General features: G+C 38.8%; 1 protein-coding gene across 18 annotated transcripts in view; it reads left to right on the forward strand.

The window, feature by feature from the left end:
* The window catches only part of LOC127004435 (prolyl endopeptidase FAP-like), a 117,824-nt gene that overhangs the window by 69,073 nt on the left and 33,049 nt on the right, over positions 1–15,702 (forward strand). For 12 of the 18 annotated variants that reach the window (XM_050872137.1, XM_050872134.1, XM_050872135.1 and 9 more), the window contains exons 3-5: positions 6,620–6,662; positions 10,128–10,221; positions 13,847–13,888. In XM_050872137.1, the coding sequence (XP_050728094.1) occupies positions 6,658–6,662; positions 10,128–10,221; positions 13,847–13,888 (141 nt within the window). In that variant the 5' untranslated portion in view covers positions 6,620–6,657. The remainder of the gene's footprint in view (positions 1–6,619; positions 6,663–10,127; positions 10,222–13,846; positions 13,889–15,702) is intronic. The other 6 variants (XM_050872143.1, XM_050872142.1, XM_050872144.1 and 3 more) reach the window with 3 other exon arrangements.

Consider the following 15,702-nt stretch of genomic DNA (forward strand, 5'->3'; position numbering starts at 1 on the left):
AAGGAGGGTTAGAGAGAAGGGAAGGAGGGAGAGAGAAAGAGGGGGGGGGGCGGAGAAGTGGAGGCATGGAGGGAAGCGAGGCCCAGCAGAGAATATTAAACGGGGAGTGACGGGGACTCCTGCTTTCAGGGTACTCAGCGGGGACAGGAGGAAAATTTTTAGGGAAATATTATAAACACTGGAGAGGGAGGAGGAGGAGAAGGAGGAGGAGGAGGAGGAGGGGGAGATGAAGGAAAAAGAAGAAGAAGAAAAAAATGGAAAGAGGAGGAGAAAAGGAAGGAGGAAAAGGAGAAACAGGAGGAGGAGGAGGAATAAGAAAAAAAAAGAGAAAAAATGGAAACAGGAGGAGAAAAGGAAGAAGGAAAAGGGGAAACAGGAGGAGGATGAGATGAAGGAATAAGAAAAATAAGAGAAAAAATGGAAACAGGGGGAGGAAAGGAAGGAGGAAAAGGAGAAACAAAGAGGAGGAGATGACGGAAGAATTAAAAGAGGAGAAACAAAGAGAAGGGAAGTAAAGACGGATAATGACGATGATGATAATGATGATGATGATGATGAAGATGAGGATGACGAGAAGGAAGAGGAAGATCAGCTGGAGAAGAAAGAGGAAAAAGAAGTGACGGAAGAAGTGGAGTTGGTACATAATAAAAGCTTACAAGAGGGAAACAAAGAGGAAAGAGGAAGAGGAAGAATAACAAATAAAAGGAACAACAAATATCCGCAAAAGAACAATAAACAACAGAACATATAGAAAGAGATAAAGGAACAAATAATAGATGAAAGAGTAAGAAGAAAGAAAGAAAAAATATATTAGGAGAAAACGAATTCGAGTCAGAGAAAGAAAAAGACGTTTCCTTCTTACTTCGAATTCTTTCTCCGATTTCTCATATTTCTTTCTTTCTTTCATTTCTTTCTTCCTTTGTTTGTTTGGTTCGTTTTCACTTTCGCTCTTTTTCTTTTTTTTCTTCTCTCTTTCTTTCCTTCCTTCCTTCCTTCCTTCCTTTCTTTCTTTCTTTCTTTCCTTCTCTCTTTCTTTCTTTCTTCTTTCTCTATCTTTCTTTCTCTTTTATATCTTCCTTTGTTTGTCTGAGTGCCTCTTGGATTCTTTCTCTCTTTCTTTTCCTCTGTCTTTTTCTTTCTCTTCCTAGCGAATTGGGCAACACACACACACACACACACACACACACACACACACACACACACACACACACACACACACACACACACACACACACACACACACACACACACAACAACAACAACAACAACAACAAAAACTGCCACTATAAAGAAAAAAAGCCAAAAGAGAAAAGATGTAAAAGAAGAATTATTAAATTTAGTTTCAGAACAGCCATCTTTTTTTATTATCTTCACCTGGGTTCTCCGCCTGTTTCCTTTGTGTTGACCCTTTCTATTGCCTTCTAACGTCCATCCGTTCAAAATTACATTACTAGCTCAACACACGACGAATATCCCAGAAGCAACGAGTCTTTTTCGCCATCCATGATTAATAATAACTAAAAAATGTATTTCCCCATTATTATTTTATTCATCAGTTTTCGTCTATTTGAAAAGTTAACTGTTCTATTGACACTGATTCTCGCCATCATTCTCGTTATACATTATTGTCCCTTCTATTTTTACACTAAAATGATGTAGTCTTTTCTCCACTGCTGCAGGAAGACAATCTGTTCCTGTTCTCTCCGTCCTTTCACTATATATTTTGTTTTTGTATAATCCATTTTCACACTAAAGCAGTACCAGGTTAACACACAAATAAAATAAAATCAACTACTTATCTTTTGCGTGATTCGAGTTAAATTTAAGGACAAGAAATAAACTACAAGCCAACAAAACAGACGATAACAACAAAAGACATCTACGTACTATCTACCACGAGAGTGAGTTATAAGACCGCTGTGTAGTGTTCAACTCCAAGAATCTAATGAATAGGCGATGCACGGACCGATACCAAGAAACAAACGACAGTCGGCCACGCGCCTTTATTCATGCGTCTGGTTATGTACGAGTAGGATTCAGCTCCACCAGCACAATGAAGAGAGACATTCAGCACAATACCGAGAAACAAATGACAGTCGAGTTCGCATCTGTAGTCATGCGTCCGTGTAAGTAGGTTTGAGGCCGTATTCTCAAGACGCTCTCGGCTCTCACTACAACTATTTGTATTTCCAAAGGCTACAAATTCGTGTTCTCATAAGTGCTTTTAACATTCCCGGTGCAGAAGCCTTGTCAAACTATCACTAAGCTTATATATTACCAGTTGGAATACTAACACAACCTCTACGAAAGAATTATCAAATGTGGGTGTGTAAGCTTCGAAATGTATGAGAATTTGTCCCTCAGATCCATTAACATCAAGAAGAGAAGCATCCAGTTCAATATAAAGAAACAAAATATTGACGATCAAATTTGCATCTTGAATAATTGTGTCCGTGTTTGTAGGATTCAACTCTACTGATAAGGAAGAAGAGCGTCCAATCCAATATAAAAGAAACAAAATAAATGACAATGGGGTTCACGTTATTAATTCCAAGTCCGTGTAAATAGGATTCAACTCCACAAATATAAGGAAGAGAAGCGTCCAATCCAGTAAAAAAAAAAAAAAAAAATATATATATATATATATATATATATATATATATATATATATATATATATATATATATATATATATACTATATATATACATAAATGACAATAAGGTTCACGTCTTTATTCCTAAGTTCGTTTTTATAAGTACAGTAAAGGAAGCAACAAACAAACGAAAACAAAAAAAAGTCCGCTCACAAAAAAGCTAAGAAAAGTACGATTCAACTCCACAAGAAAAGCGTCCAATCCAATATAAAAGAACAAAATAAACGACAATCCGGTTCACGTTTCAATTCCCGGCCTGTCGTTCGCCCCTTGCCGCCCCTCACGTCACGCCCCGCTCCGTCAGTCACGTCAGGGCGGGGAAAACGTGTCCCAAGAATGCTAATGAACTGCTGAAGAAAACGTTAAATACCGCGATGGAAGATGAGCCGCGGGAATGGTAAAGTCTACGTGACGGAAACGGTTGCTGCTTAGAGAAAGAAAACGGGAACGCGGTTGACTGGTGTTATTATGTTGCCTTCTAGGCGTTGTTACCTTAGTTTTGTTTTTCTTTATTGTCACTTTTCGTTTACCAGATTAGAAAAATGGCATGATAAATAAGAGAAATGGGAGGAGGAGGAAGAGGAGGAGGAGGAGGAGAAGACAAAAAGGAGGAGGAGGAGGAGGAGGACTAAGAACAAACGTCAATCTTCATAACAACACACACACACACACACACACACACACACACACACACACACACACACACACACACACACACGAGAGTTACGATACCGGGAAATGAAAATAGCCACTCCTCCGCTTCCTTATTCATGGTCAGCTCTCGTCTTTCGGTGTATAGAGGAAGAATAAAGCGAGTAAGGAGGTGAGTCACGCAAAGAGAGGAGAGGAGGAGGAGGAGGAGGAGGAGGAGGAGGAGGAGGAGTAGGAGGAGGAGGAGGAGGAGAAAGAAGAAGAGAAGACGACGACAACCTGGGGTAGGAAAAGTATAAGTGGAGAGGAGGAAGCAAACAAAAAGAGGGAATTACCGACAGTGAAGTTTATAAATGAATGGACGTTAGTTTGTGAAAGTCTGTGCGTGGGAGGAGGACAAAAAATGCTCCACGGCTTGAGAAACTTGCCATATTAGGAAGGAAATTCACATACTCTAGAAAGGCTAAAGGTTGGAGGGGACGATCAAACTTAACGTGGTGAAGAGCTTTAATATGGGTGATGTAAATAAGCTTCGACCAGTCAAAGAACATAATGAGATCCATGGTTCAGGTTAGAGAGTCCATTCAGGTTAAGTAGAGACACTGGAAAGCATTGGTTGACGAATAGAACGGTGAATGAATTGAAAGAGGCTCAGCAGTCATGTGGTGAGAGTCAATGCGATGGTCAACTTCAAGAAAAAAGATTAGATAAGGGAGAGGAGAGGAAAAAAAAAAGTTTGTGTTAGGTTTATAAGAGCTGTCCTGTGTAGACTGACTGGCCTCTTGCAGACTCCTTTGGTTCTTAGTTCTTATACGGAGAAAGGAGAAGTAATTGGATGAGAATGAGGAGGAGGAAAAGGAGGAGGAAGAGGAGAAAGAGGAAAGGGAGAAAGACTAAGAGTAGGAAGTTAAGGAATACAGATAAAGATTGGAGACGTGAAAATCTTAACATAAAAGTAGAAATAACTGGATGAGAATAAGAATGAGGAGGAAGAGGAGGAAGAGGAAGAGGAGAAAGAGGAAAGGGAGAAAGACTAAGAGTAGGAAGTTAAGGAATACAGATAAAGATTAGAGACGTGAAAATCTTAATATAAAAGAAGAAATAACTAGATGAGAATGAGAAGGAAAAGGAAAAGGATGAAAGGGAGAAAGAGGAAGAGGAGAAACAGTAAGAGTAGGAAGAGTAGGAATACAGATAAAGGCGAGAGACGTGAAAAAAAGTAACATAAATAGAGAAATAACTGCATGAGAATGAGAAGGAAAAGGAGGACGCGGAGGAAAAGGAAAAAAGATTAAACGGAAACAAGAAACAGAAGCAAGATCAGAAAATGTCGGAATACAGAAAAAAAGGTTAGAAATGTGAAGAAAAAATTAGATAAACATAAAAGCGTATGCAAAAATAAGGACAAGCAAAAGAAGAAAGGAAAGGAGAGGAAGCAGAGGAAGAGGAGGCCGCCCTTGGAGTCAATTGAAGAAAAGAAGGAGCAGCTAACAGAAAGCCAATTGGATTATAACGAGGCTACCTGCTTTAGTGTCCCGCGCCATCCCACATCGCAGAAGAGGAGGAGGAGGAGGAGAAGGAGGAGGAGGAGGAGGAGGAGGAGGAGGAGGAGGAGGAGGAGGAGGAGGAGTCAAGGAAGGAAGGCAGAGGCGGACAAAGACGAGGAACAGGAGGAGAAGGAGGAAGAGAAAATAGAGAAAGATGATGAAGAAAGAAGAAGAAGAAGAAAAAGAAGAAATAGAAATAGAGGTAGAAGTAGAAGTAGAAGAACAAGAACAAGAAGAACAAGAAGAACGTCCAAAAATCTGAAGAAAAAGAATAAGAAAATGAAAACAAAAGAACAAGCAGAAAGAAAAAAGGACAATTAAAGAAAAAAAGACGAAAAAACTAACAAAACAGGGAAGAAACGTAACAAAGGAAGAGGAAATTGGAAAAGGAAGAGGAAACAGAGGATGCGGAAAACAAATGGAGGAGGGGGAGGAAGGTGGGGGCGGAAGAGGAAGAGGAAGAGCAGGAGAATAAAGAGGAAGAGAAAGATGAAGTGGAGGAGGAGGAGGAGGAGGAGGGGGGGAGGAGGAGGAGGAGGAGGAGGTCATGCGGGTAGGTCACATTTTCCATTGAGAATCGAGGTCACTCAGACACGCCCTTCCAGATCGATGGAGAGAGAGAGAGAGAGAGAGAGAGAGAGAGAGAGAGAGAGAATGGAGTATTGAGAATTCTTATAAATTATCTTGAGAAAATATTCTCTCTCTCTCTCTCTCTCTCTCTCTCTCTCTCTCTCTCTCTCTCTCTCCAAGGTCAGAGAGGTACGAAGGGGTCAAGGGCAAATGGGGGGAGGTAAAAGGGGAAAAGAGGGAGTGGAAAGGAAGATGTGGTGAAGAGAGAGGAAGCGAAGCGAAGGAGTGAGAAGAAAGGGGAAAGGGAAGAGAAGTGAAGTGACGACAGGACGGGGAGCAGGATGAGGCGGAGGAGGAGGGAGAAGTGACCAGGAGATGAAGACCACAGCCACGATTATTTTCTTAGTCATCTTTCGCCTCCGAGCCCTGAAAGGCGTAATCAGACCACGAAGAAGCAGGATGAAAGGAAAGAGAGAGAGAGAGAGAGAGAGAGAGAGAGAGAGAGAGAGAGAGAGAGAGAGAGAGAGAGAGAGAAAGAGAACCCGGAGTGAGCAAGAAGTCACGGAAAGGTTAAATTTTTGGATCGGAGTCTGATACTTCACTTAATTCTTTGTCCTGTTGTGCATTGAGGTAATAATAGTAGGAGTGGTTGTGGTAGTAGTAGTAGTAGTAGTAGTAATAGTAGTAGTGTTACAGCAGCAAAAACAACAACAACAACAACAACAACAACAACCTAATAATAATAAATATAATAATAATAATAATAATAGTAATAATAATAATAATAATAATAATAATAATAATAAAAATAATAATAATAAAATACCAATCACAACACCCTCTTAATTTTCATTATAACAAATTGGTATAGGTATTCTATTATTATTATTATTATTGTTATTGTTATTGTTATTGTTATTGTTATTATTATTATTATTATTATTATTATTATTATTATTATTATTATTATTATTATTATTATTATTATTATTATTATTATTATTATTATTATTATTATTATTATTATTATTATTATTATTATTATTATTATTATTATTATTATTATTATTATTATTATCACTCACAAAAAAAAAAAAAAAACCCTATTAGCACCACCCTCACGGATTTCTCTGCTATGAAGGCGGCCGTCGCATACTGACAAGTTATCTTTACTCATGTGTTACGTGTCTTCCCAGGTGAGGGAGTGACAGATGTCCGCGAACCCAACACGGTCATGGGGTAAGCCAGGCGTGGGCTGAGACTCACACACCTAAACTATGGCTAAGCTATGGCTATGGAGGGATGTGTACCGTCACTCACGAACTCACTATCTCACTCACTCACTCGTTCAAGCACTCACTCATTCCTCCACTGCACCCACTCACTCGCTCACTCATTCACTCACTCACTCACTGCACTCTTTACATTACCGATTAACATCAACACAGCTTTGATCCGACTGTCTGACTGGTGCACATTAAACATGGCCGGTTCACTGGGTGCGATTATAACCTGATTCTCTTATACTGGACACACTCTTAATTAACATGATCGAAATCCTACATGCACTTTCATTAAGCATAAGAGGTTTAATGGCACACTTAACATCATCAGTACCTGTCTGCCTTGTGTGAACCTTCTGATTGATGGGTCGTGTGATGCATTTGATCGTTTGTATGTTCTTTTCTTTCCTCTATGACTGACTCCCCTGACACATCCTTTAACATGGTAAGATGGATAAAGCATGACACGATTCCTGGTCTGCCTTGTGTGAGCCTTCTGATTGTATGGGTCTTATGCATTTGATCATTTGTATGTTGTCTTCTTTCCTCTCTGACTGACTTCCCTGACAACCTTTAACATGGTAAGATGGATAAAGCATGGCACGATTCCTGGTTGTTACTTCCGACAGGCATCTCAGGCTAATATAATGGATTGGGGACCTAACACTCGTCTCTGTATACGTCCTTTTGTTGTCCTGTTGTCCTTACTTGAGAAGATGGAGGATTGAAGCATGACACGATTCCTAGTTGTTTCTTCCGACAGGCATCTCAGGCTAATACAATGGATTAAGGACCTAACATCCGGCCCTGTATAAGTCCTTTTGTTGATTTGTCGTCGTTATTTGAGAAGATGGAGGATTGAAGCATGACACGATTCTTTCTTGCTACTTTTCCTGGATACATTGCAGACTAACATGAGGATTATGGTCCGAACACCCCTTTCTTCATCTGTACTCTCGTTGTTACTTTTCTCTTTTTTTTTTTTGGTAAGATGGAGGATTGAAGGATGACGTTTTTTTTTGTTACTCACTTCTGGCACACATTTCAGTCTAACATGGTGGACTGAGGACCTAACACCCGTCTCTTTCTCCGTTCTCTTGTCGTTACTCATCACTGGTATATCTGACATTTGATATTCGCAAACTGATATTGAATTAACCATGACACTCCCTCGTTGTTACTTCGTCCTGAACACATTGCAGACTAACGTGATGGATTTATGACCTAGCACCCGTCTCTTTATCAGTCCTGTCGTCGCTACTCTTCTCTGGGAACATACCTGACACTTGACATTCCCAAACTGACATTTAAGCATGGGACTTCCTCGTTACTACTTTGTTTTGGACGCATTGCAGACTGACATGATGGATTTATGACCTAACACCCTTCTCGTTATACGTTTTCTTCCCGTCGCTTACTCTTCAATGGTTTATCAAAAGTTTAATATTCCAAAAGTGATATTCAAGCATGAGACTGTTCCTCGTTGTCACTTATTCCTGAACACACTGCAGACTTAAGTGATGGATTTATGACCTAACACCCTTCTCGTTATCCTTCCTTTTCTTGTCGTTACTTACCCCTCCATGGCTTATCTAAAGTTTAATATTCCTCGTCGTCACTTATTCCTGAACACATTGCAGACTAACGTGATGGATTTATGAGCTAACACTCTTGTCTTTGTCCGCCCTCTGGTTGTCGTTAGTCACTCCTCCCTGCATGCTATATCTGACGCTTGACATTTCCGAAGTGATAGTGTCCTCTTGAAGCTGAAGTCACTATATAGTCCCGCGTTTGGTCACACATCTAGGTACAGCAGCACTACCACCCGCTAGCATCACGGGAGAGAGCGGTCTTTTCCACTGCTCTCTCCAGGTTAAGTTAGGTTAGATTTTCCACTAGTCTCTCTGGGTTAGGTTACGTTCTCTACTAATCCCTCAAGGTTTGATTACGTTACTTTAGGTTAGGTTACGTTAGGTTATCTTAGGTTTGTTCGTGACGTGCAGCTCAGGGTCATTTCTCTAACTTTTCGAGACTTATACATCCACTTTTGATAAGACTTTCCTAAAGGTTGTGTTAGTATTCCCATGGTTATTTTAGGTTAGGTTATCTTAGGTTTGTTCGTGACGTGTAACTCAGATACATGTCTCTAACTTTTCGAGGCTTATACATCCACTTTCGATAAGGCTTTCGTAGAGGTTGTGTTAGTATTTCCATGGTTATCTTAGGTTAGGTCATCTTAGGTTTGTTCGTGACGTGCAACTCAGCAAGGCCATTTCTCTAACTTTTGAGGCTTACATATCCACTTTTGGCAAGACTTTCGTATAGGTTGTGTTAAGTATTTCCATGGGTAGTTTTTTTTTTTAGTCTAGTGATAGTTTGTCAAGGTTTCTGCACAAAGAGAGAACTACTCATGAAAACTAGACTATTTTGAAACACTTTGGGGCTTACACACCTACATTTGATAAGGCTATAGGTCGTGCTAGTATTTCCATGGGTAGTTTTATGAGCTTAGTGAGAGTTTGACGAGGCTTCAACACCATGAATGCGACAAACAACTAACGTGATGGATTTATGACCTAACACCCGTCTCTTTATCAATCGAGGCTTCAACACCATGAATACGACAAACAACTAACGTGATGGATTTATGACCTAACACCCGTCTCTTTATCAATCGAGGCTTCTACACCATGAATGCGACAAACAACTGACACTCATGAGAACCAGACTAACCTATGTTGTGGCTTTTGGAAACGTGTGTTGATATAGCGGTATCTGTGCCCGGGATACAGATTAACATTAACAATATCGACTTCTGAGTGCCGATGAAAAAAAACTTGCCCTACTCAACGCTGAATGGTGACTGATGACCATCGCCACTTAGGAAATTGTAGCCTTGAGCACGAATCTAAACACTTAAAGAGATTAATGCTGTCATAAAATGGAATCAGATTGTTACTTATTATTATTATTATTATTATTATTATTATTATTATTATTTATTATCATTATTATTACAGATGACCTTAATGTATTTCAGGTGTCTAATTGTTGGCTAACTGACGCGTAGTGAACGAAGAAAAAAATAACAAGTAGCATATATAACAAAATCACAGTCAGTCTCTCTCTCTCTCTCTTCACTCTAGCAATCACCCCATAATCCTTCCCTCCCTTCCACACCATCTCCCCATCTCCCCCTTCCCCACCCTCCACTAACCCCATACCTTTCAGTCCCTTCCACACTACCACTCCTCCCTCCCCTCCCACTTACTCTTTCATCTACTCCTCCCTCCCCTCCCCCTATACCTCCTTACAGCTGTGTTAATACCTTGCCGTACAATACTCTGGGCTAACACACGTTCTAACACTATCTCTTTCTCCCCGCCCCGCCAGCCCCGCCCCGCCGCCGCTGCCCCGCCAGACGTAGAATGATCGCCAACAGTATGGAACAAAATGAATGGAAAGTTCCCCCCGACAACACGGTCCAGGTGGTGGACCCCATGGGCATGAATGAGGTATGTGGACCGTCGACTTAGTTTTTCCTGGGTGCCGTTTTTTTTTTACTTTTTTTTCTTCAATATTTTCATTTTTTTCCTTCTCAGAGCCAGTTGTGCTTTTTCTCAACATTTATTTTTTTTTCCTTTACTGAGTAGCCGTTTTCCTTTTCTTTCAACATTTCTTAGTCTTTTTTTCTCTCCGAATGCGATTTTTCTTTTTCTTTCAGTATTTTTGCGTTTTCTTCCTCCCATCCCATTTTTCTCTTTTTTTTTATATTACTACTTTTTCCGTCACGGCTGCCATTTTTCCTTTTCTTTCACTATTTGTCTTCCATTTTCTTTCATATTTCTTGACAGATCATTTTCCTTTCTTTCAATATTGGTCTTTCTTCCTTTTCGTTTTCTCTCTCCTGACTGACCATTTTCCTTTTTCTTTCAGTATTTTCCTTTCTTCCATTTTCTTTCACCTCTCCAGACTGATCATTTTCCTTTTCTTTCAGTATTTTCCTTTCTTCCATTTTCTTTCATATCTCCAGACTGATTATTTCCTTTTCTTTCAATATTTTCCTTTCTTCCATTTTCTTTCATATCTCCAGACTGATTATTTCCTTTTCTTTCAATATTTTCCTTTCTTCCATTTTACTTCATATCTCCTGACTGATCATTTTCCTTTCTTCCAATATTTGTCTTTTTTCCTTTTTCTTTTATCTCTCCTGATTGAGCATTTTCCTCTTTCAAAATTTTTTTCCATTTTTTTCATATCTTCTGACTGATTATTTTCCTTTTCTTTCAATAATTCTTTTTTTTCCTCCTGAGTGGCCATATTTTTCCTTTCCATATTTCTATTTTTCTTCTTTACTTCCTATTTTCCTTTTCCTTCAATACTTCTTTCTTCTTTCCCTCCTGAGTGCCGACATTTTTCCTTTCAATAGTCCTTTGTTTTCCTTCTTTAATGCCTGTTTTCCTTTTCCTTCAATACTTCTTTCTTCTTTCCCTCCTGAGTGCCGACATTTTTCCTTTCAAAAGTCCTTTGTTTTCCTTCTTTAATGCCTGTTTTCCTTCCTTAACTATTTCTTTTCTCTCCTTTTCTCTTCCCATTTTCCATTTTCTTTCAATATGTCTCTATTTTTTCCCTCCTCCGGCGCTTCTTATTTTTCCTATCGATACTTTCCTTCTTTTTAGCGTTTCATTTTTATTTAATTTTGGTGGTGTTGATAAATATAAGGAAAACGGAGTCAAGATAAGAGCGAGGTAGGTCTTTAAAATTTACTCTCTCTATGTATATTGGATGCACTCGGTAATTTATCTTTTCTATGCTTTTATACTCCATTGGCAGTTTTGTTTATTCCCCTTTTTGCTTGCCGTGTGTGTGTGCTTCTGTATGAAAAGTGGAGATGAATGCGAGGTGGGATATGACTTTTATGTTGATTTTTGCCTGTTGTATTATTGTTTCTCTCTCTCTCTCTCTCTCTCTCTCTCTCTCTCTCTCTCTCTCTCTCTCTCTCTCTCTCTCTCTCTCTCTCTCTCTCTCTCTCTCTGTATATTTTGTAGCAGTTTATGAGTTTGTTCGCTCCGCTTGGCTTTGTTATCTTGTTGTTACGTATTATTATTTATTCCCGAGTTTGTTTTTCTTGTTTTTTTTTTGTTCCTTTTGTTCTTCTTTTTCTTTTTGTTATTTCTCATTTACACTCACTAAGCATGTCCTTCTTGTTCTTGTTTTCCCTAATTTTCTTACTATTATTTTCTATTTACTCTCACTGTTATTCTCTGCTTTTTTGTTTTGTTTTTGTTCTTCCTTTTTATCTATCTCTTTCCTGTTTGCGTTTATTCTCGAGTGTGTTTATTGTTTCTGTTATCATTATTCTTGTTCTTATTATCCCTCTTTTTCTTTCTATTATTCTCTATTTACACTCACTAAGCGTTTCCTTGTTCCCGAGTTCGTTTGTATTTAGTTTTCGTTAATCTTGGTCTTGGTCTTCGTGTATTCGTGCTTTTTTGTTTTTGTTCTTTATTTTCATCTATCTATTTCCTGTTTGCGTTTATTCTCGAGTGTGTTTATTGTCTCTGTTGTTCTTCTAATACTTCCTCATTTTCTTTTTATTATTCGATATTTACACTTACTAAACATGTCCTAAATCCAGAGTTTGTTTGTTTTAGTTCTTGTTAATAATGGTCGTGTTCTTTTTCCTTCTTCCCTATATATATTCAATAAGCATGTCTCATTGTTCTTGTTATTCTTGTTCTTCCTATTATGCTTCTTCTTCCCTGTTTACACTCTCAAAGTACTTCCCTTACATTTCACGTTTAATGTAATACTTTTTTCTGCATCATTAATTATTTTTTGTTATGGCGCGCGTTTCCTTTTCTTTTTTAAATATTTCTACACTATTTTTTCTTGTGGATATTTTATTTTTGGTCATGTGTATATTTTTAGAAGTTTTTTTTCGCCAGTACTTTATAAATATTTTTTTTTTTATCTCGCACTTTTTACCAATGTTTTCCTTCTCTGATATATGGAACGTTTTTATTCTATTTTTTTAGTATGTATGTGAAGTCCATTTTTTCCTTGAGGTTTTGTATTTCAGTGACAAAAGGTAAAAAAAAAGGACTGGTAGGGCAGCGCAGCGGCTCCCTCCACCATTTTTACTCTATTTTATGTTCCCCGTCAGTTAAAAATCGCAGCACACGCTCCGCTCCCGCCACCGCCGAGCTCCCGACTCAACGCGTGAATCACTGGGATGACACTCGATGCGAAGCCATAAAAAAAAGAAATACAATAAATAACTAAAATAAACAAATACAAAAATAAATAAAAATAAATAAATACATAAATAAACACAAAATAAGATAGATAAATAAGCAAAATCAAATAAACAAAATAAATCAAACAAAAATAAAGAAAGTAAACGAAACAAACAAAATAACAAAAAATAAGTAAAATTAAATAATCAGATAAACAAACAAACAAACAAACAAAAACTATATAACACTGTATTTGCGACATATTCCTGTAATTCACGCAAATCAATACTTTTTTAACTACTTTTTTCCCTCTTTCTTTATTTATGTACGGTATTGATAACAGCAACAACAACAACAACAACAAAAATAAACTATAAAACTGCATCTACGAGTTATCATTTAAATTCACGTAGATTGATATTTTTTTCGCATTATTTTGTCCCTCTTTCTATGTCTACGTATACATTATCAATAACAGCAATAATAGTGATAATAATAATGGTTGTAGTAATAGTAATGGTATACGTTGTTAATAATGTTCTTAGGTTGTTTATTATTTTCCCTTCTACTCCGTCAATATTTCCCTTCATCTACTTTTGTCCCTTTTCTTTGTACGAGTATGTGCGGCATTAATAACAACAGTAATAGTAATAATGGTCAAGTAATAGTCCACGTTGTTTAATATTCTCCCTTTTTATTATTACTTGCTCCACTTTTTTCCACTGCTATTTATTCATTCTTGCTAGTACACCATTACCCCTTAAGTCCCCCGTATTGTTGCTCGTGTTAAAGAGTTACCCTATTATTTTTTTCCCTCCTGTTAGCTCTGTTGCCCGTTAAAAGTTCCGTATTGCAGGTAGTGTTTGCAAAGCCTTAACACCTCTTTCTTGTTGCACCTCAGAGCTACCTTGAATATCTTGAATACCTGCGGAAGGAGGAGGAGGTAAGGTGGGGCTGGGGTTTTGGAAGGGAGTGGGGGAAGGAGTGTTTGTGAGGCTTATGCTGGGGCGTGCTGGGGAGGGGAGGGGAGGGGAGAGCAGATTCGCTAAGGTTAACCTCTTTTCTTCTTCACTCTGACTCACCCACTCACTTGCAAACGGAGAAAAAAGATGATAAAAAAAATACGGAGACGACCTTTTTCTTTCGCTGCGTCACTATTTATGTTTTGGGCTTGACCTGATTTTTAACCTTACTTTTTTTTTTTTTTATGGATGGACTCGTGTACCATTCTTTTCTTATCAACGGGATATAAAATAATTGCAAAGAACAGGCGGTGAACAACGAGAAAAGGTGGAAGTCAAAAAGTACCATTCTTTTAGTTAATATCTACATTCTGATGCACTTGGGGTCAGAATTTTCGCATTACTGTCTTTCCATATATTTCCCCTCGGTCTTATAAATAACAGGAAATAGTTGTCAAGAATAATAGAGTCAAGAAAGACGGGAGAAAGTTTTAAGTGAACGTGCGCGCCGTGAGTATTTCCTTGTGCTGTCTTTCTTTTTTCCCCGATCATTTTCATCGCCGCCTTGAAACGGAAACCTCTTCATTCTCTTGTCTGTAGTTTTGGGTTCTTCTTAATCATCGTCACCGCCGCTTGATACGAAAATCTTACAATTCTCTTTTTTTGGTCTTCATTTTTGGGTCCTTTCTATTCCCCGCTCGTCGTCACCGCCTTGCCTTGAAATGGAAACCTCTTCATCATCTGGTCTGTAGTTTTGGGTTCTTATTTATCATCGTCACCGCCGCTTGATACGAAAATCTTTCAATTCTCTTTTTTGGTCTTCATTTTTGGGTCCTTTCTATTCCCCGCTCGTCGTCACCGCCTTGCCTTGAAACGGAAACCTCTTCATTCTCTTCGACGTGCGGGAGTCAAGCGATCCGTCTCTTGAGCGTGCAAGGATAAATGATTAGGTAACCACTCTTTACTCTTGCCTCTCTTTCAGTACGGTTGCTCTCCAGTCTGCTACGATTATTTATACTATACAAACTCCTTTCTCTATAACCGGAGCATGCTTGTGTAGAACCAGGGACACGTCATAGCGTTTTTCTCCGCGTCTTAGTGATATAACGCATACAATATAGTACTTTTAGTCATGATCATACTTTCACCATCCAACCTCGGCAGGTAACATGCTTGCATTGAAACAGGAACACGTTGTAGCTTTTTTCTCATCGTCTTTGTGATAACGCAGACAACACTTATAGTTCTTTTAGTAAGGTACTTTTGTCATCCAGTACGAATATGCATTAGCTAAACTACTTCGAAAAAGGGACTAAAGAAGCGCTTAAACTCATCTCTATTTGCTTTTATTGGAGCAGTGCTTAGCGGGATTTCTGGTTTATATTTATTTTGCCCTTGAGCTGCTTCCTTCACTGTAAAATTAAAGTGTCAGAAGGCTACGTGAGAAAGCGGCGAGGAACTGACACAAAAGAGGGAGAACTGTGGCAAAATATGAACAACTACATAACTGGGCGCACCGTGAAGACTACCTTTGTGGGGTAATTCTCACGCACCCTCGCAGTCTTGACCCACATTGCTCCTCACACCGCTTTGCCTTCACCTCCTTACGCGGCTCCAAGCACACGTCCTTCTCGCGTGTCTTGCTGGGTTGACGCACGATCTCGACACTGCCATTATGAGCCAACGCACTGAACTTTAGGGCTCATATTCTTAAACATTCCGGTGCCCAAACATGCATATCTGACAAGGCTTTAATGGGAGTTCGGGGCATTTTCAAGGATAGTTTCATGATTTA

The sequence above is a fragment of the Eriocheir sinensis genome, chromosome 28, assembly GCF_024679095.1.
Source record: "Eriocheir sinensis breed Jianghai 21 chromosome 28, ASM2467909v1, whole genome shotgun sequence".
Lineage (NCBI taxonomy): Eukaryota > Metazoa > Arthropoda > Malacostraca > Decapoda > Varunidae > Eriocheir > Eriocheir sinensis.